The sequence below is a fragment of the Artemia franciscana genome, chromosome 13, assembly GCF_032884065.1.
Source record: "Artemia franciscana chromosome 13, ASM3288406v1, whole genome shotgun sequence".
NCBI lineage: Eukaryota > Metazoa > Arthropoda > Branchiopoda > Anostraca > Artemiidae > Artemia > Artemia franciscana.
In genome coordinates, this window is record NC_088875.1 from 5,545,032 (window position 1) to 5,568,824 (window position 23,793).

The 23,793-nt window shown below is 32.7% G+C and overlaps 1 protein-coding gene across 1 annotated transcript in view; it reads right to left on the bottom strand.

The window, feature by feature from the left end:
• Positions 1 to 7,052, bottom strand: part of LOC136034434 (zinc finger protein ZFP2-like) — an 88,468-nt gene extending 81,416 nt beyond the window's left edge. Inside the window, 2 exon segments of the mRNA XM_065715609.1 lie at positions 1,081 to 1,160; positions 6,567 to 7,052. Of these exon segments, the coding sequence (XP_065571681.1) occupies positions 1,081 to 1,150 (70 nt within the window). The 5' untranslated portion in view covers positions 1,151 to 1,160; positions 6,567 to 7,052.
• Between the last annotated feature and the right edge of the window lie 16,741 nt (positions 7,053 to 23,793).

Here is a 23,793-nt window from a genome sequence, read left to right on the forward strand (position 1 = left end):
ATAAGAAATTCCTGAAAAACAAGGAGAAAATTTTATTCAAAACTTCCAAAAACAGCCATATTCTTTGGCTTAGACTCCCAAAAAACTGTGTGTGCTAATCAAGCTTGGCTGTGATTGGTGCAGATTTTTTGGTTCTCTCTTTTTTTATTTTACACGCTTTTGCAAATCTTCACAGACTAGTTAGTTATGCATGTAGGACATTTTTGGGAGAAAAGTTGGGATATTATTTTTGGCACTTCAATAATGGCGACGGGTTTGCTTTTTTCCAAAAAACTGAGTTTATATAGTTGTTTGGCTTACTTCTATCTCCTGTCAACATCCTTGGATACTCTTGTATATCAAACAAGAATTAAAACAAAAAGTAATGAGTAAATACTGAAAACCAATTGGCGTACAAACATTTTTTTTGTATTTATTACAACATTGAAAACAAAGATAAAAGTGAAATCCAATCTTGAGCCGATGGATCTTCAGCAATAAGATATATATCAAAAATTCAGTTTAAGTTTTCTAGTTCTTCCAAGAATGTTGAAGCCACGCATAGTTTTCACCACAAACAAGAGTTTTGCAATTACACACTTCCTTAACTGTAAAAGTGTAGTACTAAAAATATTGTCTTTTTGTTCTTATTAAGACATTGAAAATAAAAATAAAGTGAAATAAAATCTGAAACTAATGATTTTTCTGAAATCAATATCACTAAATATCAAATGTTCAGTTTAATTTAATTAGTTCTTTCCATGACGTTTCAAGACACATATAGTTTTCAGTAAAGCACCAATGATGCAGCAGGCTTTAGACATTTACCATTAGGGAAGATAGCAGTGAGTAGACATTTTCTTAGCAGTGAGTGAGTGTTTCATTTTCTATCATTAATGCACATGGAAAGAACAGAAAGAAAATTCTTTAACCCTAAAATCTGTTTTAAACCACTAACTAACTACTTTTATATCCCCTCAACTCTTTGGTGTCAGATCCAGGTAAATAGGCTTTAAAGTGGCAGGTTTTTTTTGCTTTTTTACTAATGTAAATTAGCTTTCCTTTTATTTTGTTTAAAAAAAATTTAATTGAAATACTTACCAACTTTGACAACAGAAGCCTCAGAAAGGGTGATGACTTCAACCATATTTGGAGTTTCGGGCAAGTCCATAGTATGATATCTGAAGAGATACTACTGCTTAAAAATCTTTTAACAACACTTGGATATTAGTACAGTCAAACTCAGGTTTAGCCTCAAATATTTACAAAAGTTTTGATTTTGGTACCATTTTGACCAATTTTTTTTTCTGTAACATATAAAAATCAGCTGAATTGGACAATCGTTTTATGTCTTTTTTTCTAAAATGACAACTTTTCAAAACAACTTAATTTGCATGCATAAACAGTTGGTAATACGTAAATCTGGTATATAGATCACAAACATGTACTTTAATTTTGTTTGAAACGTTCATTTTCAGCCCTCCCCCCCGCACCTAAATCAAGTGTTGATATAGGTCTGAGAGTAACATTAAGCGCAAGTTAAATTCATACAGAAAAAGTAGGACTGCTACTGCAGAAAAGTTGCGTCCTTGTTAACTTAATGCCATTCTGGAGTCTCCATCCCAGTCCAATCTTATATTTTAAGATATGTTCATAAACTGTGTAGTTTCACAGATGCTGAAGTAGGGGATAGCTCTTTGGGATAGACAGGAGTTATAGATGTTGCTAGTTTCTGCTGAAAGACTCAGTGTTGGTAACTGTCAAAATGATCAGTAGATTTGACACGTTTAACATAAAAAGTGCAACCTCTTCTGCTGATTTAATCTCTTCTTTCAAAGCGTCAATTCGAGAAAAAGTTGAAACAAATTCCCAAAACTGTTCTTTGTCTCTCAATGGGTTAAGTGAAATCACTTTGCCAGGTCCAAGTAGATGGGAAGTTATGTTGCAGCTCAGAATTGCATGAGCAAGAGAAAAAAGTTTTCAAGTTTTCCTTCCCAATCATCTTAACAGTAGCTTTAATGCTCCAAGTTTTACCAGAAGTGGTTGCCTTAAACTCAGATTTCAGGTAGACTGGTGGTGCTAAGGATGATAAAGTAACAGCATCAACAAGCTTGTTATGGACACTGTATTTATTAAATAAATACAGTGTCCATAATCATCAGACACTCGACCATTGCAAGTACAATAAGCAAGTCAGCATTGGCCTTATCTTGAATGGTTCTCAGACATTTGCCTCATAAATAATCAGAGAGTATAGCCTACTCACGAAACAAGCTTTATTCTTTTGGCATAAAACAAATTTTTCTTTTTCGGTGTTCGGTGTCATTTCTTGGCTAAACAGTACTTACTGTCAAGTGATTCAGCTTTGCTTAAGAAGGGTCATTTTTTGTTAAGGCAGATATGTTATAGTTATGTTATCTCCAAATATGTTTCTTTCTTTGCCCAGGAAATCCTAGGAGGCAAAGAGCCACTGTCTAAGACGTAGGTAAACGTCAGACGAAATTTTACCCCATTAGCATCAATTTCTGAAAGTTGCTCGATTTTTTGCTAGCTCTGATTGGCTTTTGGAGCATGCCAGAATCATCAATAAGCAATACATGATAGGAGAAAAATTCATATTTAAGAGAAGATTCTCTGTCCCATTTCAGTCTTTTGGATACTGTGAAAAGGCACTGAAACAGCAATGAAGGCTCTATTAGAACTATCTGGTCCCTCTCTCTGAGCAAATTCTTCTTCAGAGATATCCCTACCATACCGTCCAGAATCTTTTTTAGACTTCCACTGCTTTGTCAATGTTCATGTTTTCTCAGCAGTCGAGCCAGTAGTAAGGCTTCAAAGCAACAGCAGAGCATCCTCAAAAGGAGATAACTATCAGATAATATCAATAACTATTTGCGCGTATTTGCAGCCCCTCTGCTGCCCTGAAATAGAAGACTCTGTGTTGTTGCTTGTGTCATACAAAACATCCATCAGTTCTTGCATCAGAAGATTTACATGAGCAGAAGCTGGATGTCCCACAACCTACTGAAGTCTCTGTAATTTCATCCTTCCTCTACCTCTATTCAATTTGGTTGCTGTTTTCAGACTTCTCATCAGTCCTTGTTTTATGAACAAATCTGTAGATACACCAGCTCAAAATATGTATGATATTTTCTCAACATGTAACCTTTTTGAAAGTCTGGAAAAGTGTTGGGCTTGTATGTTGAAGTCTGTTCATCAGCTGTAGGTACAGTCTTGCCAACTTTGTGTAGTTGTTATGACCAGCAGCTGCAAGGTAAGGGAGAATGTCGGAAACTGTTTGCAAATAAAGTTTCCATTGACCTGTATGCTCAGCTATGAGGAAATTTTGAAAAATGGCAACCATGTCCCCGTGCTGCATCCATAGTTTTCACATTCAAGTCTCTTGACTTCACTCCGATTTAAGAGCTGATAGAAAAGCTTTGACTTTATGAAATTTAAAGCCTTGGAGATATGTTCAAGAGAGACTTGTCCATCCAATACTTTCTCATTAAAGATCTATTGATTTCAATAGGCTCAATGATATTCAATGTAATTTCTGTATTCAATTCAAGTTCTACACCTCAATCCTCATTTACAAGTTTTCATTTCAGAATCCAGGTAGGTGCTACGTCTACAAAGGTATGGGCTTGTAGGACTCAAGAAATTGCCTTACTACTTAGGAAGATGAAGAACTGTACCGGAATCATACATTAATTGAAAGATTTCTTTCAGTCCAGATCCATCCATTACAGATCCTAATGGCAGAAACAAAACACATCAGGGACTGATTACAATGTTCCACTTCAACATGGCCAAGCTTTTTTTAGATGCCATGATGTAAGCCAAAGACTGTGCAAGTTTGAAATCTGATCTTGCTTTAATCATGGATGAAGAAGATCATATTACATTATTGAAAGAACAGAATCATTTGAATTTTCTGGACAATTAAGATTCTTCCAATTGTGTTTATTTCCTCACTGTTAACCTCCTGCCTAAGTATATTTTTAAAGGTGATACTCAGCTTTGGAGTTACAGCAGCAATTCTATCCATGCCATGAAAGGTGTATCAACATTATCCACCATGTGTTGAACCAGACTGTCAGAAGTAATTCCTTGCAGTTTGATTCCATAATGATTGGTAGTGTTTTCTTTCAAACTTAAAAATAGGAGGGACAAAACCTCAGCAAATCCAATGTATCAATCAAGAAACAACTCAGGGTTGGTAAAAACATAGAATTTATTCCATATTTGTAATATATGCACCATATTTTTTTATTGTCAACTTTTTAGAAGTAAAACTTTTTTTTAAGCTATAATTTTAGAGGAAAAGACAGAAAAACTTCAATTTTGACTCAACTAATTTTATATATTGAAGAGAATTTTTTTCTACTTATAATGATGCCAAAATCTAAACTGTTGCTATTGGTTTGAGGTAACCTTTAAAATTAATTTAGATTGACTATATTAAATGGCACTCTAGTTTTACAGAGTTGAGTGGAAGTACTAAGTTCCTAGAAATAAAGAAGGTATAATGATACCTTTCAAGCTTTGTAAAGCCAATTTTATCCTAATACATTTGAGAGTCAAGACTCAAATCATTCAGCAGTCAAGAGCATTAGGAAGATGACAACAATTTCTTGTGATATTTTAAACAAAGATGGTCCTTAAAATTGATTCACAATAGCGTTGTTTCTTCAAAAATTTAGTGAAACAGAAAAGTAAAACCTTCATAATCAGAATGCAGTTGAAACTAGAGTCCAGGAAAATGATTTTTTTCATCCTTCTATTTATTTATGGAATTGAGGCCATGGTGGTTTAAAAACAGAATATTTTAATTTCTAACAGACTTCTGGTTGCCAAAATATTTGACAGCAAAGAGCCAAAATTTGTTTTAATAATTTAAGTGTTTAATAATTTAATGTTTTTAATTTGTTTTTAATGTAAGACTTTCAAGATTCTGTAACATTCAATTAATTCACTAATAAAAAAAACAAGAGCCAAGAGCTCATATGGCACTTGTGACAAGGCAAGAAGAGCTAAGAACCAAGAGCTCATATGGTATGAGCTCTAACAAAATTCTAAGAATCAATAGATTGGTTTAAAAGGAAAATCAGAGGCTTAATGCCGGTCAGGATTTAAAATAAGAGCTGTGAGTCATGATGTCCTTCTAAACATCCAAATTCATTAAGATCCGATCACCCACTCGTAAGTTACAAATACCTAATTTTTTATAATTTTTCCTCTCCCTTTAGCCCCCCAAATGGTCGAAGCTGGGAAAACGACTTTATCAAGTCAATTTGTGCACCTCCCTGACACGCCTACCAATTTTCATCGTCCTAGCACGTCCAGAAGCACTAAACTCGTCAAATCACTGAACCCCCCCCCCGACTCCCCCAACGAGAGTGAATCCAGTACGGGTACGTCAATCACGTATCAAGAACATTTGCTTATTCTATCCACCAAGCTTCATCCTGATACCAATTTTCATCGTCCTAGCACGTCCAGAAGCACCAAACTCGTCAAATCACTGAACCCCCCCCCCACCCCCACCCCCGACTCCCCCAACGAGAGTGAATCCAGTACGGGTACGTCAATCACGTATCAAGAACATTTGCTTATTCTATCCACCAAGCTTCATCCTGATTCCTCCACTCCAAGTGTTTTTTAAGATTTCCCCTCCAACTCCTCCCAATGTCAAAAGATCTGGCCGGGATTTGAAATAAGAGCTCTGAGCAATGAATTCCTTCTAAATATCAAATTTCATTAACATCCGATCACCAATTCGTAAGATAAAAGTACCCCAATTTTAATGTTTTCCAAGAATTCCGGTTTCCCTCTCCAGCTCCCCCTAATATCACAGGATCTGGTTGGAAATTTAAAATTAAAACTTTAAAGCACAAGATCATTCTAAATACCAAATTTCATTAGGATCTGGTAACCCTTTCATAATTTACAAATACCTCAATTTTCAAAATTACCCCCCCCCCCAATAGAGCGGATCCGTTCCAATTATTTAAATCACATATCTAAGACTTCTGATTATTTTTCCCACCAAGATTCATCCCGATCCCTCCAATCAAAGTGTTTTTCATGATTTTAGGTTCCCCCACCCCAAAATCCCCCCCATGTCACCAGATTCCGTCGGGATTTAAAATAAGAGCTCTGAGAAACGACATCCTTCTAAATATCGAATTTCATTGAGATCCGATCACCCATTCGTAAGTTAAAAATACCTCATTTTTTCTAATTTTTAAGAATTAACACCCCCCCCCAACTACCCTAAAGAGAGTGGATCCGTTCTGGTTATGTCAATCATGTATCTATGACTTGTGCTTTTTTCCCACCAAGTTTCATCCTGATCCCTCCATTCTGTGTTTTCCACGATTTGAGGTTCCCCCTCCGAACCCCCCCCCCAATGTCACCAGATCCGGTCGGAATTTAAAATAAGAGCTTTGAGACACGATATCCTTTTAAATATCAAATTACATTGAGATCCGATCGCCCGTTCGTATGTTAAAAATACTTCATTTTTAACCCCCCACTACCCCAATTGTCCAATTGTGCCAGTCGTGCAAAAGTTTTCTTACCAGCAATTTTCCAACATTCTCTTCTGTGATACTTATCCTGGAACTTAATGTCTCCCTCCATGTACAGCGTCCTCCCATAGTCGGAGTCAATAAAGGGGATTTGCCATCTAACCTGTATTCTTCCTTTTCTTGTAGAAGTCCATATCCAACTAGTGGACCTTACGGGTTGTCTTACTGTTATCAAGATTTTGTCGTTGTTATCTGGTATTAATATGCTAGGGATATTTTCCGTAATAATTTCTGTTATTGAGGGGTCTAAATCCATTGGTTGTGGGTCAATAGTCGTGGTTATAGTTGTGGGGAATGTTTTTCCAATTTCCGTTCCTGTAGTATATTCAGTTTCGGATGTAGTTTCTTCGTTTTGGGTATTGGATTCCCAGAAGGTAGTAGTGGTTGTCTCTATATTATTATCGTTTGTAATATTTGGAAGGCAGGAGGTTTCGTTCCTTGTAGTTTCTGCGGCAGCATTTATTATACTGCAGAAGTACTGGCTGTTGGTGGTATTAGACGTTACTTCTATGTCTTCTATACCCTTTATTGTCTCTGGTATTTTTTTGTTTCGTTTTACAAGGTTGGATTTAAATACATCTGTTTGGACCTCAGTTAGAACGATTTCTTGTATAATTTGGGGAGTTCTTGCAATGGGTTCGGTTTGGACCTCAGTTGGTTTTATTTCAGACCAATTTATTTCCTTTTTTATTGATTGCTTGTTGATCGTATTAGATGACTTTGGTCTATTCCACAACTCTTTAAAGAAATACCAAACTGTGGGTAACTCATTTAAAAGTGCATATTGTCCGTAATAAAATTTTCTTTCTCTTAATTTGGTTTTAATTGGTTTGTTTATGCTTGGGTTTTCTATATCATTTGTATCTGGGTTTTGATTTTCGTTAGTCGATCTTTTTCTCCTTTTTTCTATGGCTTTCCCAAGTCCTATGGCTTTATCAATTTCGGCCATTTTTACATCGAAATCATCAATTAATTTCTTTGACTTGAGTTTTGGGTAAGTAGGGGTTGGCGAATCTTTTTTCTCCTTATGGGTACTTTTGCTTGCTTGTAGTCCCTTGTCCGATTTTAGGAATTGAAAAATTGATTGCTTTAGGTCATAGGTATTTTTCTCTAGTCTTATTACTTGTTGGAATAAAGTTTCGAATGGCTTAGGATCTAGTTTCATAAATATTTTCCACGCTTTGTTACTGGTTAGAAGTGAATTTTCATGCTTGAAAATTATTCCATGTTTTATGATGTCTTGTGTGTTGGAATGGATACGCAGGGTCATCAATATTGATATCAACTTCATTTTTTCTAGAAAAGTTATTTCAGCGATTAGTATATATAAGATTTTTATTTCATTTATTTAAAGGATTGTGTGTTTTACCTATTTTTTAGTTCAATTTTTTTCTAAGCTTCACAGTATCATCCATTATTAACAGTTCTTTGTTGAAACTTAGATGGCGGGGGGTTAAACTGTGTTGGAGTTACATTATCTTAATATTATTTTTTTTACCACTACCACCAAGATTAGATGTTAATAGCATTAGTATATAAAACAAACTGGTATAAAGTAAATTAACTTCCTATTTTCCAAATAATTATGTTACTTTTTCTAGTTAGAACCTAAAGTATAAGTTTTTTTTTTAGATATTTCGATTATAGATTTCTTGTTAGTTTGGAATATTGAAGATAGGTCCTTTTTCATTAATTCTTTTAATTTCTGATTTTAACAAAACACGAGTTCTAAAGTTCATTTCGAATATTTGGTTGCTGTTTTCGATGTTATCTTTAATATATATTAAATAATCTACCAGACATTTCGGTATTTGGAAACGTTCTAAGGTATAGTTTATGTTAATTTTTTGCATAATCGTCCGTATTTTTTCTCTACACAGTCTTTTTGAACTCGATTGATCGGTTTTAGTTCGAATTATATTATATTTTAATAACAGATAACAATATGAAGGATTCACACATTCTACAATGGTTTCAGATACGATAATGTCTGTTTCTGGAAAAACCTCTGACCAAAAGTTTTGCTTATTTTTGTATAAGTTGACCGTTATTTTTTTTAGTGCGTCGTAATCTTCCGAATTATTATTAATATATTTGTCATAAAGTGAAAGAATTAAGTTTGATTCTATTGACAATTTGAAATCTTTTTCTGTTAGTATTAATATAAGACGTAGAGGCCAGATAATTGTAAAAATATTTACGTCACACATAATATCTAGACTTTCGCTAATGAGGTCTGCTATCAGGGGGAAAGCCCTCTTGGTGACCTTATTAAGTAGTGCTTCAAAAGTGGCTGATGAAAGTTTACGTATGTACTCAAAACCCTTCCTGATCACTTCTTGTGAAAATCGACAATATAATATTATATTCATTATCTCTCTTATTAAATTACTTTTAATAATGACGGGGATTGACAAGAATTTGTAATCCAGATTTATAACTGCTTTTCTGATCAAGCTTTTCCAAGTTATTTCATTAAATTCATAATTGAATCTCCACAAATTGGGTAAACTCAGGTATTCTTCAGCGGAACCAGGTTTTAAGCGGTCTAGGAGGTTGTATTCTGGTTAATCATCTTCAAAATTTGGGTTACTGACCGTTTTCCTTAAATGCAATTTGTTAGTTTTTTTATTCAAAGCAGGATATTATCTATATTTACCTGTTATCGTGGGATAAGCTTGAGGATTATCTAGAAATATTATTTATATTAATTCTTTTAGGTTAAAAGAATTTAAGTTATTTTATTTCTATATGTATTGCTTTCTTTATTTAGTGCATGGTGCAGTACGGTAAGAAAAAAAATATTCCTATGCAGCGCATTAATTTTTTGTTTATGCGATGCATTATTATTATTATTGTATATATATATATATATATATATATATATATATATATATATATATATATATATATATATATATATATATATATATATATATATATATATATATATATATATATATATATATATATATATATATATATATATATATATATATATATCACCTAGTTGGTGAGGCGCTTCGCGCCCCCCCCCCCCCGCGCACGTAAGTCATTACGCGCCATATTAGTTACGCGCCATTGTAGTTGTGTCCCTGTGTCCCACCTGTGAATATAGATAGATTTATATATGTGTTTCAAACTACGTAAAACTGGGCGAATATGCAACATTCTTGGCTTTCCCATTGTCTGTGCATATACAAAGCCTTATGTACTAATAATGACGTCATATGCAAACGCTCTTTTTACAAACAAACAAACATGCATACACACAACTCGTTTTTATATAGATAGATAGATAGATGGATAGATACAATACAAATTAACTGCGTAAAACTTGCGAATATACAACATTCTTCGCTGTCCAATTGTCGCTGCATATAAATCTGTACTTCATTTTTCTAATGATTTACCTTGAGCTTTGTTAATGGTGATTGCAAATGCAAATGGAATAGGGAATTGCAATCTTTTAAATTGAAAAGGCAGATACGTTGGAATCATGGGAATGCGAGGAATAAGAACAGCCTCACCCTCAAAAGGCCCTGTCAAGATTGTGGCCTCTATTAGGTTTTCCATTGTTTATTTTACGGCAAGTCGCGTGCCATTGCAAAGCTTTGGTGGGTTGATATTTCTTAAAAGTATTATTGGTACGCCAATTTTTAGTTGTAGCACGTGTGGTGGAAACCCTGAAAGATCCACGGAATTTAAAAATTCAGATTGATAATTAACTGCTTCATTTGGTTCCAAAACTGTGTCGACTGATTTGTAAAGGACTGCCTGGTCTCGAGTCTTGGTCAAAACAATGTTGTTGATTTCGTGGACGTCTATATTTTTGGGTGCAAGAATCGCTCTTTCACTTAGCCATTTATTATTTTTATAATTGTTAGAATATTTGGAAATACTTTTTCAATCAATTCATTTTTGGACGTCACTAAATTACAGAAATCAGCAGGTGTTTGTATACGTCCTGAAATTGAGTCTGCTGGGAGCTTTCCGTTTCCAATTGCCAGCAATTGATCTGAAAATGTTCGACCAGAGTCATCGTTTTGCAATCGGACACGCATATTTGTAGTTAATTTTAATGTTTTTACGTGTGCCCATAAATTAGAATTTTTCAGGCAAGCATTCATTTCGTCTGCAGGAGTTAATCTAGGTATTATAGGTAATGTTTGCCTGAAATCTCCCGCAAGCAATATTAATGTGCTGCCAAAGGGTTTCGACTTCCCTCGCAAATCTTTCAAGCATTGATCCAGAGCCTTGAGCGATTTTTTGTGTGCCATTGTGCACTCATCCCATATAATAAGTTTGCATTGCTGCAATACTTTACCCATCCCAGATGATTTGGAAATATTGCACGTGGGAGTTTCTGTAGAATGCAAATTCAGAGGCAATTTCAAAGCGGAATGAGCAGTTCTTCCACCAGGCAGCAATGTTGCGGCTATTCCGGACGACGCAATTGCCAACGCTATATCATTTTTTGATCGAATTGATGCCAGAATCAGTTTTATCACAAACGTTTTACCAGTACCTCCTGGCGCATCCAAAAAGAAAATTTCTCCTACGTTGTTATTGACACAATGCATTATCGTATCATAAAACTCTTTTTGTTCCGACGTTAACTTGGAAATGTTATTTTGTACATACGACAATAGATCACTCGTACTGTAACTTTGTTCACGATCCAATTCTACACATGTCGAAACAGCAGCGATACGGTTAGGTGAAGGCATTCCCAAATCCTGAAGAGGTTTGTTTGCCATACGTACGCAAAAATCTTCTATAATAACTAAAGCGTATAAAATTTCTGATGTAGAATCAAAAGTCATATCTGACGTCTCTAACTGTTTTCGATGGAGTATATCTTCGGACATTTTTGACTTATATTTTTCCCATAGCTCTGTAGGAGCTGATGGAGAGCAAGTTGTTAAAATGATGCCAAACAATGCACGAATTTGACTTGGGATTGACGTTTTGCACGCGTCATTGATGCAGTTATCCCAGTGTTGGTCATTCTCCAATAAATTCAGAGCTTGGCATGCACTACGGTAAGTGTCATGTATAGTACCGTTTACAGTTCTCAAATACTCAAAGGATGTCGGACCGGGTACATTCACCAAAAGCAGGTGTAGAAAGAAGCATTCATGTTGATTGGGGTGAACGGTGTAGAGTCTTCCTATCGTGGTATCTTTGAAGATGGTAGGTTGGCCGTCGACTGACTTACCCTGTTTTCGACGTTCAAATACTTTATTTTTAGTATTCCACGTGTAATACGAAGGCACTTCAGTATACAGCAGTTTTTTTGCAAAAGAATCATTTTGGCAAAGCGAAAAGAAACCGGTTAACTTTGTATCCGGTGGATTCAGGGCTCTTTGTTGCACGTTGGTTTCCGAGAAATAAATACGTTGACCATTCTGTAAATGTACCGCTAAGTGAACAACAGCTGGACTACGTTCATGTATCGGAAATGAAAGAATTCGCCAAACAGCATCATTACTGCTTATGTATCTTCCAGCCTGATATTGTACGATTTCGTCGATATCTTTAATTGCGGGGTGCAAGCCAAAAACTGCCATGTCATTGCCTTTGTTGACGTATTTACATATGTATTTGATTGTCTTTACGGAGTTACAGTGTTCAACGATTGTGTGTGCATTAAATGTTTTTGATAATAATGGGGAATATGGAACAACCCACTGGTTATCTACTTCGATGGTGGTACCGTTACGCTTCTTTATTATCACTATTTTACCACTATCTTCAGTAGATATTCTTCTATATTGTGGGTAACCATCATTGCCAGTAATTGTGTTGGATACTAAAAGTCGAGGATATTGCTTTTTGCACCTTCCTTTGCCCATGCATGGTAAATTTTCGTTCAGTGCATCGCAAGGTCCATGTGTCATATTTTTTACAATAATATTATGTAACCCCTTATCAACATTTTTATCAGGTATTTCAGCGGAAATCACATGATCAATTTCGTTCGAAGTAATTTTTTTATGTAGCCAGATTAGTATATGTGTGTGTGGCAAACCTCGTTTTTGCCATTCCACTGAGTACATCCAGCATCGCACTGACCCAAACACTTCAAAATTTACTATGTAGTTTATCAGTGACTTCAACTTTTGCCGGAAGACACGGGCCGTAATGTCATGTCTATGAACCGCCGATTGTCCTTGAAGTAAAAGCTGCAGTATCTCGTCCCAAGATTGATTACATGTAAATGTAATAAATAAATCTGGACGACCATAGTGACGAACATACGCAAAAGCATCTTGAGCATATTCATGCATATGACGGGGACTGTCAGCATATGACGAAAGTAAAATTGTTAATCTTCCAACGTTTGTGGTATTACCGTCATTTATAACTGCATCTCGCAAATGAATGTATTGTTCAGAGGGGAGCTTGGTCTGATTCAGACGGATATATAGCAAACGTTCTGATTCAATTTTAGCATACATATCAACGACGAATTTGTGAAACAATTAACGGCATTTTAAAATATAATTTTCTTCATCCTGCCGAATCATTAGTCTATAGGAATAATAATGCATTGCTCTGCATTTCTTATTCATTTCTTTGTTAGTGACTGGATTCATTAATTTAATATTAAAGTGATAGCCGTCGGCTCCATCCCAAAAAATGATGGGATATTGTAGGGCATCGTAGCATCGATGAGTTTCAGCAATTCTTAACAACTGAGCGTTTTGCTTATGAAGAATAATATCTCAAGGTAAAAACTGATCACCGACCATAACGATTGCCACTTCGTCGATAGTTGGAGCATTGTATCTACGCACATGTTGGCCAGGAGGCGTTTTGTCAGCGGAAATAACAATTTTATGCGTATCAGTAGGTATCAAATCGATGGCTGTTTTGAACAGACGCAATAAATTATTATTTTCGTGGAAAAGATGTTGCAATTGGGAAACGATTGTCCTTTCAAGGTTGGGAGAAATTTCGCAACGTGCTTTCAATTCAGAATTTCTATCACTGATGAGGTACAACTGTAAAAATTTATGATTCTCGCCTGAGAATGGTAGAAGGGACCCTGCTCTATGATAAATTTGCCATTTTACTTTGAAAGTGGACATAAATTGATCTGGATTTTCGATTTGGGCTCCAAACGACGTTATTTGGAAACATGAGTTATATTTTCTGATTTTTGACAAAAAACGCTTAGATTCTGACGCAGTTCCAGTAAGGAAGGTCTTCAATGTCTCTGGTGGTGCAGCCGATAGAGGAAGTTTAACTTTTCCTGAGGCGCAACGCATACCCATCGTTTCACCATTGAATTTCAAGGCCTTGCAATAGGGACAAATTTTAGACATAGTCCCGATTTGAACACATCTACTCAAGCTATAATCATCGACTGGGCTGTACCTGAATGCCAGGCGGTAACTTTCAGGTTGCTCTGATTCCTCGGCACGCTTTCTTTTCTTACTTTCTCTATCAGCAGCAAGCCTGATTTCTTGCTGTTCTTGTGATTCCTCGGCACGCCTTCTTTTTTCACGTTCTCTTTTAGCAGCAAGTCTGGTTTCATGTTGCTCTGGTAGTTCCTCGGTATGCCTTCTTTTTTCACTTTCTCTTTTAGCAGCAAGTCTGGTTTCATGTTGCTCTGGTAGTTCCTCGGTACGCCTTCTTTTTTCACTTTCTCTTTTAGCAGCAAGTCTGGTTTCGCGTTGCTCTGGTAGTTCCTTGGCACGCTTTCTGTTCTTTCTTTCTCTATCAGCCTCAAGCCTGTTTCCTTGCCTTTATTTTGATTCCTCGGCACGCTTTCTTTTCTTACTTTCTCTATCAGCCTCAAGCCTGTTTCCTTGCTGTTCTTTTGATTCCTCAGCACGCTTTCTTTTCTTTTTTTCTCTATCAGTAGCAAGTTTTTTGGCATAGACTCTTTCAGCATCTTCCTCGGCTGTTGCCATTGTAAGTTCATCAGTCATTTTACAGTTAAACATTAATAGATTTCTACGTGAACGCATGTCTTAAATATCTTTAATGACGTCACCGTCATAACAAAAATGACGACAACTAACTTCATGACGTCAGTCAACACACAAACATGACGTCACCCGACAGACAGACCCACACACACAACTTATTTTTATATAGATATATATATATATATATATATATATATATATATATATATATATATATATATATATATATATATATATATATATATATATATATATATATATATATATATATATATATTATATATATATATATATATATATATATATATATATATATATATATATATATACTAGCTGTTGGGGTGGCGCTTCGCGCCACCCCAACACCTAGTTGGTGGGGCGCTTCGCGCCCCCCCAAGCCCCCCCGCGCGCGTAAGTCGTTACACGCCATGTTAGTTACGCGCCATTGTAGTTGTTTCCCTGTGTCCCATCTGTGAATAGAGATAGATATAAATATATGTTTTTAACTACGTAAAACATGCGAATATACAACATTCTTCGCTGTCCCATTGTCTGTGCATATAAATAGATTGTCAGGTTTACTGACTCTCAAACATGCAACATATAATTGTCCATGGGAAAAACAATCCGTATTCAGATCTATACCTCATTATTCTAATGATGTGTCGTGGTCGTCATTTATACTCCCTGTGTCCCGGTCGTCATTTGTGTCCCGGTGTCCCAGTTTGTAATTTCTCTTTGAGTGTCCCGGTCGTCATTTATATTCCCTGTGTCCCGGTCGTCATTTGTGTCCCGGTCTGTAATTTCTATTCGAACAATCCCTGTGTCCCGGTCGTCATTTATATTCCCTGTGTCCCGGTCGTGATTTGTGTCTGGGTGTCCCAGTGTGTAATTTCTCTTTGAGGTTCCCGGTCGTCACTTATATTCCCTCTGTCTCGGTCGTCATTTGTGTCCCGGTCTGTAATTTCTCTTTGAGTGTTTTTTCTTTTTAGTTTTTTTTTAGTTTTTTACCTTTTTTCTTTTTTCAGTTTTCTTTTTCTTCTTTATTTTTCAGCGTCACTATGAAGGACATATCGACGAACCTTTGTTTTTTTAACTTAAATCTGGTAGGCATTGATGACCTTATCCAAGTCAAAATCCCAAACCCAATCATCATCGCTATCATTTTCAGTTTTGATATGTTTTGACTCTCGCTGTCCAGGTGGATTTTCATCTAACTGCGCGGTTTTGCGTTCTTTAGCCGCAAGCCTGTTTTCTTGCTGTTCTTGTGATTCCTCGGAACGCTTTCTTTTCTTACTTTCTCTATCAGCAGCAAGTTTTTTGGCATAAACTCTTTGAGCAGCTTCCTCGGCTGTTGCCATTGTAGGTTCTTCAGTCATTTTACAATTAAACATTTTTCCGTGAACAAATGTCTTAAATACCGTTAATGACGTCACCGTCGTAGCAAAAATGACGACAACTAACTTGATGACGTCAGTCAACACAGAAACATGACGTCACCTGACAGACAGACAGACACACAGACAGACAACTTATTTTGATTTTTACCCTTTTTTAGTTTTTTTTTAGTTTTTCAGCTTTTTTAGTTTTTTTTTCTTTTTAGTTTTTTTGTAGTTTTTACCTTTTTTAGTTTTTTTCTTCTTTTGTATTAGTGTGAAATAATTCAGACGTCATATGCGGACAAACATGACGTCACCTGATCCACAGATCCACACACAGACAACTTATTTTTATATATATAGATATATATTTAACTACGTAAAACTTGCGAATATACAACATTCTTCGCTGTCCTATTGTCTGTCCATATAAATAGATTGTCAGGTTTACCAACTCTTGAACATGCAACATAATAATTGTCCATGGGAAAACAATTCGTATTCATATCTATACCGCATTTTTCTAACGATTGCCCTTGAGCTTTGTCGATGGTGATTGCTAATCGAACATTCCCTGTGTCCCCGTCGTCATCTATATATCCCCCTGTGCCCCCGGCGTCCCCGTTGGAGTTGTATCCCTGTGTCCAGGTCGTCATTTATATTCCCTGTGTCCCGGTCGTCATTTGTGTCCCGGTATCCCAGTCTGTAATTTCTCTTAGAGTGTCCTGGTCGTCATTTATATAGATATATAGATACAGTTTCATTTCAGTTTTTTTTCTTTTTTAGTGTTTTCTTTTCTTATTTTTTTCTTTTTTAGTTTTTCTTTTTTAAGTTTCTTCTTTTTATTGATAATAAACCTCAAAATTTTGGGTATCTGTTTTAAGGTTTTCGAATTACCTTAATCTTTTGTCAAAATATATTGAAACATTTGTGGAATTCCCAGTTTTTTTTAGTTTTTTCTTTTTTTTTAGCTGTTTAGGTTTTTTTTAGTTTTTTTTTCTTTTTAGTTTTTTACCTTTTTATTTTTTTTACATTTTTCCTTTTTAAGTTTTTTTCTTTTTTTAATTTTTTATTTAGTTTTTTTTTAGTTTTTTCTTTTTAGTTTTGTTTTTAGTTTTTTACCATTTTTGTTTTTTCGAATTACTTTAACCTATTGTCAAAATATTTCGAAATATTTATGCAATTTCCAGTTTTTACATTCTAGTTTGTTTTCTTTTATATATATAGAAGATATAATCTGGCGTAATGGACAGACAACTTATTTTTATATATATTTTCAAAATATATTGAAATATTTGTGCAATTCCCAGTTTGTTTAGTTTTTTCTTTTTTTTTAGTTTTTTAGCTTTTTTAGTTTTTTTTTAGTTTTTTATCTTTTTTATTTTTTTATGTTTATTCTTTTTGGGTTTTTTCTTTTTTTTATTTTTTCAATTTTTAATTTTTTTTTTAGTTTTTTCTTTTTAGTTTTTTTTTAGTTTTTTACCATTTTTCTTTTTTCAAATTACTTTAATCTATTGTCAAAATATTTCGAAATATTTGTGCAATTTCCAGTTTTTACATTCTAGTTTGTTTTCTTTTATATATATAGAAAATATAATCTGGCGTAACGGACAGACAACTTATTTTTATTTATATAGATTCTTTGCTGTCCCATTGTCTGTGCATATAAATAGATTTTCAGGTTTACCGACTCTTGAACATCTAACATATAATGGTCCATGGGAAAACAATCCGTATTCAGATCTATACCTCATGATTCTAATGATTGCCCTTGAGCTTTGTTGATGGTGATTGCTAATCGACCATTCCCTGAGTCGCCATCGTCATTTATATATCCCCCTTTGCACCCCGGCGTCCCCTTTGTAGTTATGTCCCTGTGTCCCGGTCGTCATTTATATTCCCTGTGTCCCGGTCGTCATTTGTATCCCGGTGTCCCGGTCTGTATATACATTCGTTTTTTAGTTTTGTTTTTCTCCTTTATTTTTTTCCTTTTTTCTTTTTTTTCTTTTTTAGTTTATTTAGATTTTTAGATTTTTTAGTTTTTTTATTAGTTTTTAGTTTTTTTGTAGTTTTTACCATTTTTTTAGTTTTTTTAGTTTTTTTTTTACTTATGTCCTGGTCGTCATTTATACTCCCTGTGTCCCGGTCGTCATTTGTGTCTCGGTGCTTTGTTGATTGCTAATTTATATTATATTTATATTTATATTTTTTATATTTATTAATATTTTTTTAGTTTTCTTTTTCTCTTATTTTTCAGTTTTTTCCTTTTTTAGTTTTTATTTTTTTTTTTGTTTTTTACCTTTTTTTAGTTTTTTTAGTTTTTTTAGTTTTTTAGCTTTTTTAGTTTTTTTATTAGTTTTTAGTTTTTTTTTTAGTTTTTTACCTTTTTTTAGTTTTTTTTAGTTTTTTAGCTTTTTTAGTTTTTTTTCTTTTTAGTTTTTTTTGTAGTTTTTACCTTTTTTAGTTTTTTTTCTTCTTTTGTATTAGTGTGAAATAATTCAGACGTCATATGCGGACAAACACGACGTCACTCGACAGACAGACAGACAGACATAACCCACAAACAACTTATTTTTATATATATTTATTCATATTTTTTTAGTTTTCTTTTTCGCTTTTATTTTTCAGTTTTTTCCTTTTTTTTAGTTTTTTTCTTTTTTAGTTTTTAGTTTTTTTTAGTTTTTTACCTTTTTTTAGTTTTTTTTAGTTTTTTTAGTTTTTTAGCTTTTTTATTTTTTTATTAGTTTTTATTTTTTTTTTGTAGTTTTTGCCTTTTTTTATTTTTTTCAGTTTTTTTTAGTTATTAGATTTTTACCTTTTTTTAGTTTTTTTTTAGTTTTTCAGCTTTTTTAGTTTTTTTTTCTTTTTAGTTTTTTTTGTAGTTTTTACCTTTTTTAGTTTTTTTCTTCTTTTGTATTAGTGTGAAATAATTCAGACGTGATATGCGGACAAACATGACGTCACCTGATCCACAGATCCACACACAGACAACTTATTTTTATATATATAGATATATATTTAACTACGTAAAACTTGCGAATATACAACATTCTTCGCTGTCCTATTGTCTGTCCATATAAATAGATTGCCAGGTTTACCAACTCTTGAACATGCAACATAATAATTGTCCATGGGAAAACAATTCGTATTCATATCTATACCGCATTTTTCTAACGATTGCCCTTGAGCTTTGTTGATGGTGATTGCTAATCGAACATTCCCTGTGTCCCCGTCGTCATATATATCCCCCTGTGCCCCCGGCGTCCCCGTTGGAGTTGTATCCCTGTGTCCAGGTCGTCATTTATATTCCCTGTGTCCCGGTCGTCATTTGTGTCCCGGTATCCCAGTCTGTAATTTCTCTTAGAGTGTCCTGGTCGTCATTTATATAGATATATAGATACAGTTTCATTTCAGTTTTTTTTCTTTTTTAGTTTTTTCTTTTCTTATTTTTTTCTTTTTTAGTTTTTCTTTTTTAAGTTTCTTCTTTTTATTGATAATAAACCTCAAAATTTTGGGTATCTGTTTTAAGGTTTTCGAGTTACCTTAATCTTTTGTCAAAATGTATTGAAACATTTGTGGAATTCCCAGTTTTTTTAGTTTTTTCTTTTTTTTTAGCTGTTTAGGTTTTTTTAGTTTTTTTTTCTTTTTAGTTTTTTACCTTTTTATTTTTTTTACATTTTTCCTTTTTAAGTTTTTTTCTTTTTTTAATTTTTATTTAGTTTTTTTTTAGTTTTTTCTTTTTAGTTTTGTTTTTAGTTTTTTACCATTTTTGTTTTTTCGAATTACTTTAACCTATTGTCAAAATATTTCGAAATATTTATGCAATTTCCAGTTTTTACATTCTAGTTTGTTTTCTTTTATATATATAGGATATAATCTGGCGTAATGGACAGACAACTTATTTTTATATATATTGTCAAAATATATTGAAATATTTGTGCAATTCCCAGTTTGTTTAGTTTTTTCTTTTTTTTAGTTTTTTAGCTTTTTTAGTTTTTTTTAGTTTTTTATCTTTTTTATTTTTTTATGTTTTTTCATTTTGGGTTTTTTCTTTTTTTTATTTTTTCAATTTTTAATTTTTTTTTTAGTTTTTTCTTTTTAGTTTTTTTTAGTTTTTTACCATTTTTCTTTTTTCGAATTACTTTAATCTATTGTCAAAATATTTCGAAATATTTATGCAATTTCCAGTTTTTACATTCTAGTTTGTTTTCTTTTATATATATAGAAAATATAATCTGGCGTAACGGACAGACAACTTATTTTTATATATATAGATTTATAATATATATAGATACAGTTTCTTCTTTAGTTTTCTTTTCTTTTTTAGTTTTTTCTTTTTTTTAGTTTTTTCTTTTTTTTAGTTTTTTCTTTTTATTGATTTGTTTTCTTCAATCTGTCAATGTTCATTCTAACATTGACTCTTGGAAAAATCTTTACGTGCCAAGCATGCTAAAGCTCCAACAATTTATATTAACCCTCAAATTTGGGGTATCTGTTTTAAGGTTTTCGAATTACTTTAATCTATTGTCAAAATATATTGAAATATTTGTGCAATTCCCAGTTTTTTTTTAGTTTTTTCTTTTTTTTTTAGTTTTTTAGCTTTTTTTAGTTTTTTTTTTAGTTTTTTATCTTTTTTATTTTTTATGTTTTTTTCTTTTTATGTTTTTCTTTTTTTAATTTTTTTAATTTTTAATTTTTAGTTTTTTTCTTTTTAGTTTCTTTTTAGTTTTTTACCATTTTTCTTTTTTCGAATTACTTTAATCTATTATCAAAATATTTCGAAATATTTATGCTATTTCCAGTTTTTACATTTTAGTTTGTTTTCTTTTATATATATAGAAGATATAATCTGGCGTAACGGACAGACAACTTATTTTTATATATATAGATATATATATCTTCTATCTATATAAAAATAAGTTGTCTGTCTGTGGATCTGTGGATCAGGTGACGTCATGTTTCTGTGTCGGCTGACGTCATGAAATTAGTTGTCAGGTGACGTCATGTTTCTGTGTCGGCTGACGTCATGAAATTAGTTGTCGTCATTTTTGCTTTGACGGTGACGTCATTCAAGTTATATAAGACATATGTTCACGTAGAAATCTATTAATGTTTAAGTTTACAATGACTGATGAAGATGCTCAAAGAGTCTATGCCAAAAAACTTGCTGCTGATAGTTCCTCGGCACGCTTTCTTTTCTGACTTTCTCTATCAGCAGCAAGTTTTTTGGCATAGACTCTTTGAGCATCTTCATCAGTCATTGTAAACTTAAACATTAATAGATTTCTACGTGAACATATGTCTTATATAACTTGAATGACGTGTCCGTCAAAGCAAAAATGACGGCAACTAATTTCATGACTTAATTTCAGAACTTAATTTCTGTGTTGACTGACGTCATGAAATTAGTTGTCGTCATTTTTGTTATGACGATGCTTAGTATATTGCAAAACACATTAATTTGGTTAATAATATACCATTTAAAACACCAAAATGAACATGCTGGAGTAGTCACTCGGTGAGAGAGGGTGTCAGAACGGAGAATGAAGGTCCCAGGTTCAAATCCTGGTTAGGCTAAAACGAAAAAAAACTAAAAAAGCTAAAAAAAAGGTAAAAACCAATAAAAAACTGAAAAGAAAAAAAGGAATAAAACTAAAAAAATTTTCATCTAAAAAACTAAAAAAAACTAAAAAAGGTAAAAACTAAAAGAACTAAAAAGAAAAAAAAACTAAAAAAAGGAAAAAAACTGAAAAATAAAGGAGAAAAAGAAAACTAAAAAAATATAAATAAAAATAAAAAAAGATAAAAACTTCAAAAAAAACTAAAAAGAAAAAAGAAAAAAACTAAAAAACCTAAAAAAAGGTAAAAACCAATAAAAAAAAACTAAAAGGAAAAAAAGGGAAAAAATTAAAAATTTATTTCATCATATACCAATTCAAAAACAAATGTATACCGGGATGACGACCGGGACACAGGGAATATAAAAGACACAACTACAACGGGGACGCCGGGGGGCACAGGGGGATATAAATGACGACCGGGACACAAGGAATATAAATGACGCCCGGGATACTCAAAGAGAAATCAGAGACTGGGACACCGGGACACAAATGACGACCGGGACACAGGGAATATAAATGATGACCGGGACACAGGGACATAACTACAAAGGGGACGCCGGGTGCACAGGGGGATATATAAATGACGATGGCGACTCAGGGAATGGTCGATTAGCAATCACCATCAACAAAGCTCAAGGGCAATCATTAGAATCATGAGGTATAGATCTGAATACGGATTGTTTTCCCATTGACCATTATATGTTGCATGTTCAAGAGTCGGTAAACCTGACAATGTATTTATATGCACAGACAATGGGACAGCAAAGAATGTTGTATATTCGCAAGTTTTACGTAGTTAAAAACATATATATATATATAGATATATATATATATATATATATATATATATATATATATATATATATATATATATATATATATATATATATATATATATATATATATATATATCTATCTATATTCACAAGTGGGACATAGGGACACAACTACAATGGCCCGTAACTAATATGGCGCGTAACGACTTACGCGCGCGGGGGGGCTTGTGGGGGGGTTTGGGGGGCGAAGCGCCCCCACCAACTATGTGTTGGGGTGGCGCGAAGCGCCACCCCAACAGCTAGTATATATATATATATATATATATATATATATATATATATATATATATATATATATATATATATATATATATATATATATATATATATATATATATATATATATATATATATATATATATCTATATATATAAAAATAAGTTGTCTGTGTGTGGATCTGTGGATCAGGTGACAAAACTGAAAACTGAAAAAACTAAAAAAAGGCAAAAACTACAAAAAAAACTAAAAACTAATAAAAAAAATAAAAAAGCTAAAAAACTAAAAAAACTAAAAAAAGGCAAAAACTACAAAAAAACTAAAAACTAATAAAAAAGCTAAAAATCTAAAAAAACTAAAAAAAGGCAAAAACTACAAAAAAAACTAAAAACTAATAAAAAAATAAAAAGCTAAAAAACTAAAAAAACTAAAAAAACTAAAAAAAGGTAAAAAACTAAAAAAACTAAACTAAAAAAAACTAAAAAAAAGGAAAAAACTGAAAAATAAGCTAAAATAAAGGTAAAAACCAATAAAAAACTAAAAAAAAAACTGAAAAAACTAAAAAAAGGCAAAAACTACAAAAAAAACTAAAAACTAATAAAAAAAGTAAAAAAGCTAAAAAACTAAAAAAACTAAAAAAAACTAAAAAAAGGTAAAAAACTAAAAAAATAAAAAATAAAAAAAAACTAAAAAAAAGGAAAAAACTGAAAAATAAGCTAAAATAAAGGTAAAAACCAATAAAAAACTAAAAAGAAAAAAAGGAAAAAACTAAAAAAAATTGTCATCTAAAAAACTAAAAAAAACTAAAAAAGGTAAAAACTAAAAGAACTAAAAAAGAAAAAAATAAATGACGACACTCAAAGAGAAAGCGACCAGGACAAAAGGAATGTTCGATTAGCAATCAACAAAGCACCGGGACACGGGGAGTATAAATGACGACCAGGACATAAGTAAAAAAAAAAACTAACAAAACTAAAAAGAAGGTAAAAACTACAAAAAAACTAAAAAGAAAAAAACTAAAAAAAAGGCGAAAACTGCAAAAAAACTAAAAACTAATAAAAAAGCTAAAAAACTTACAAACTAAAAAAGGCAAAAACTACAAAAAAAACTAAAAACTAATAAAAAAAATAAAAAAGCTAAAAAACTAAAAAAAACTAAAAAAACTAAAAAAAGGTAAAAAACTAAAAAAACTAAAAACTAAAAAAAACTAAAAAAAAGGAAAA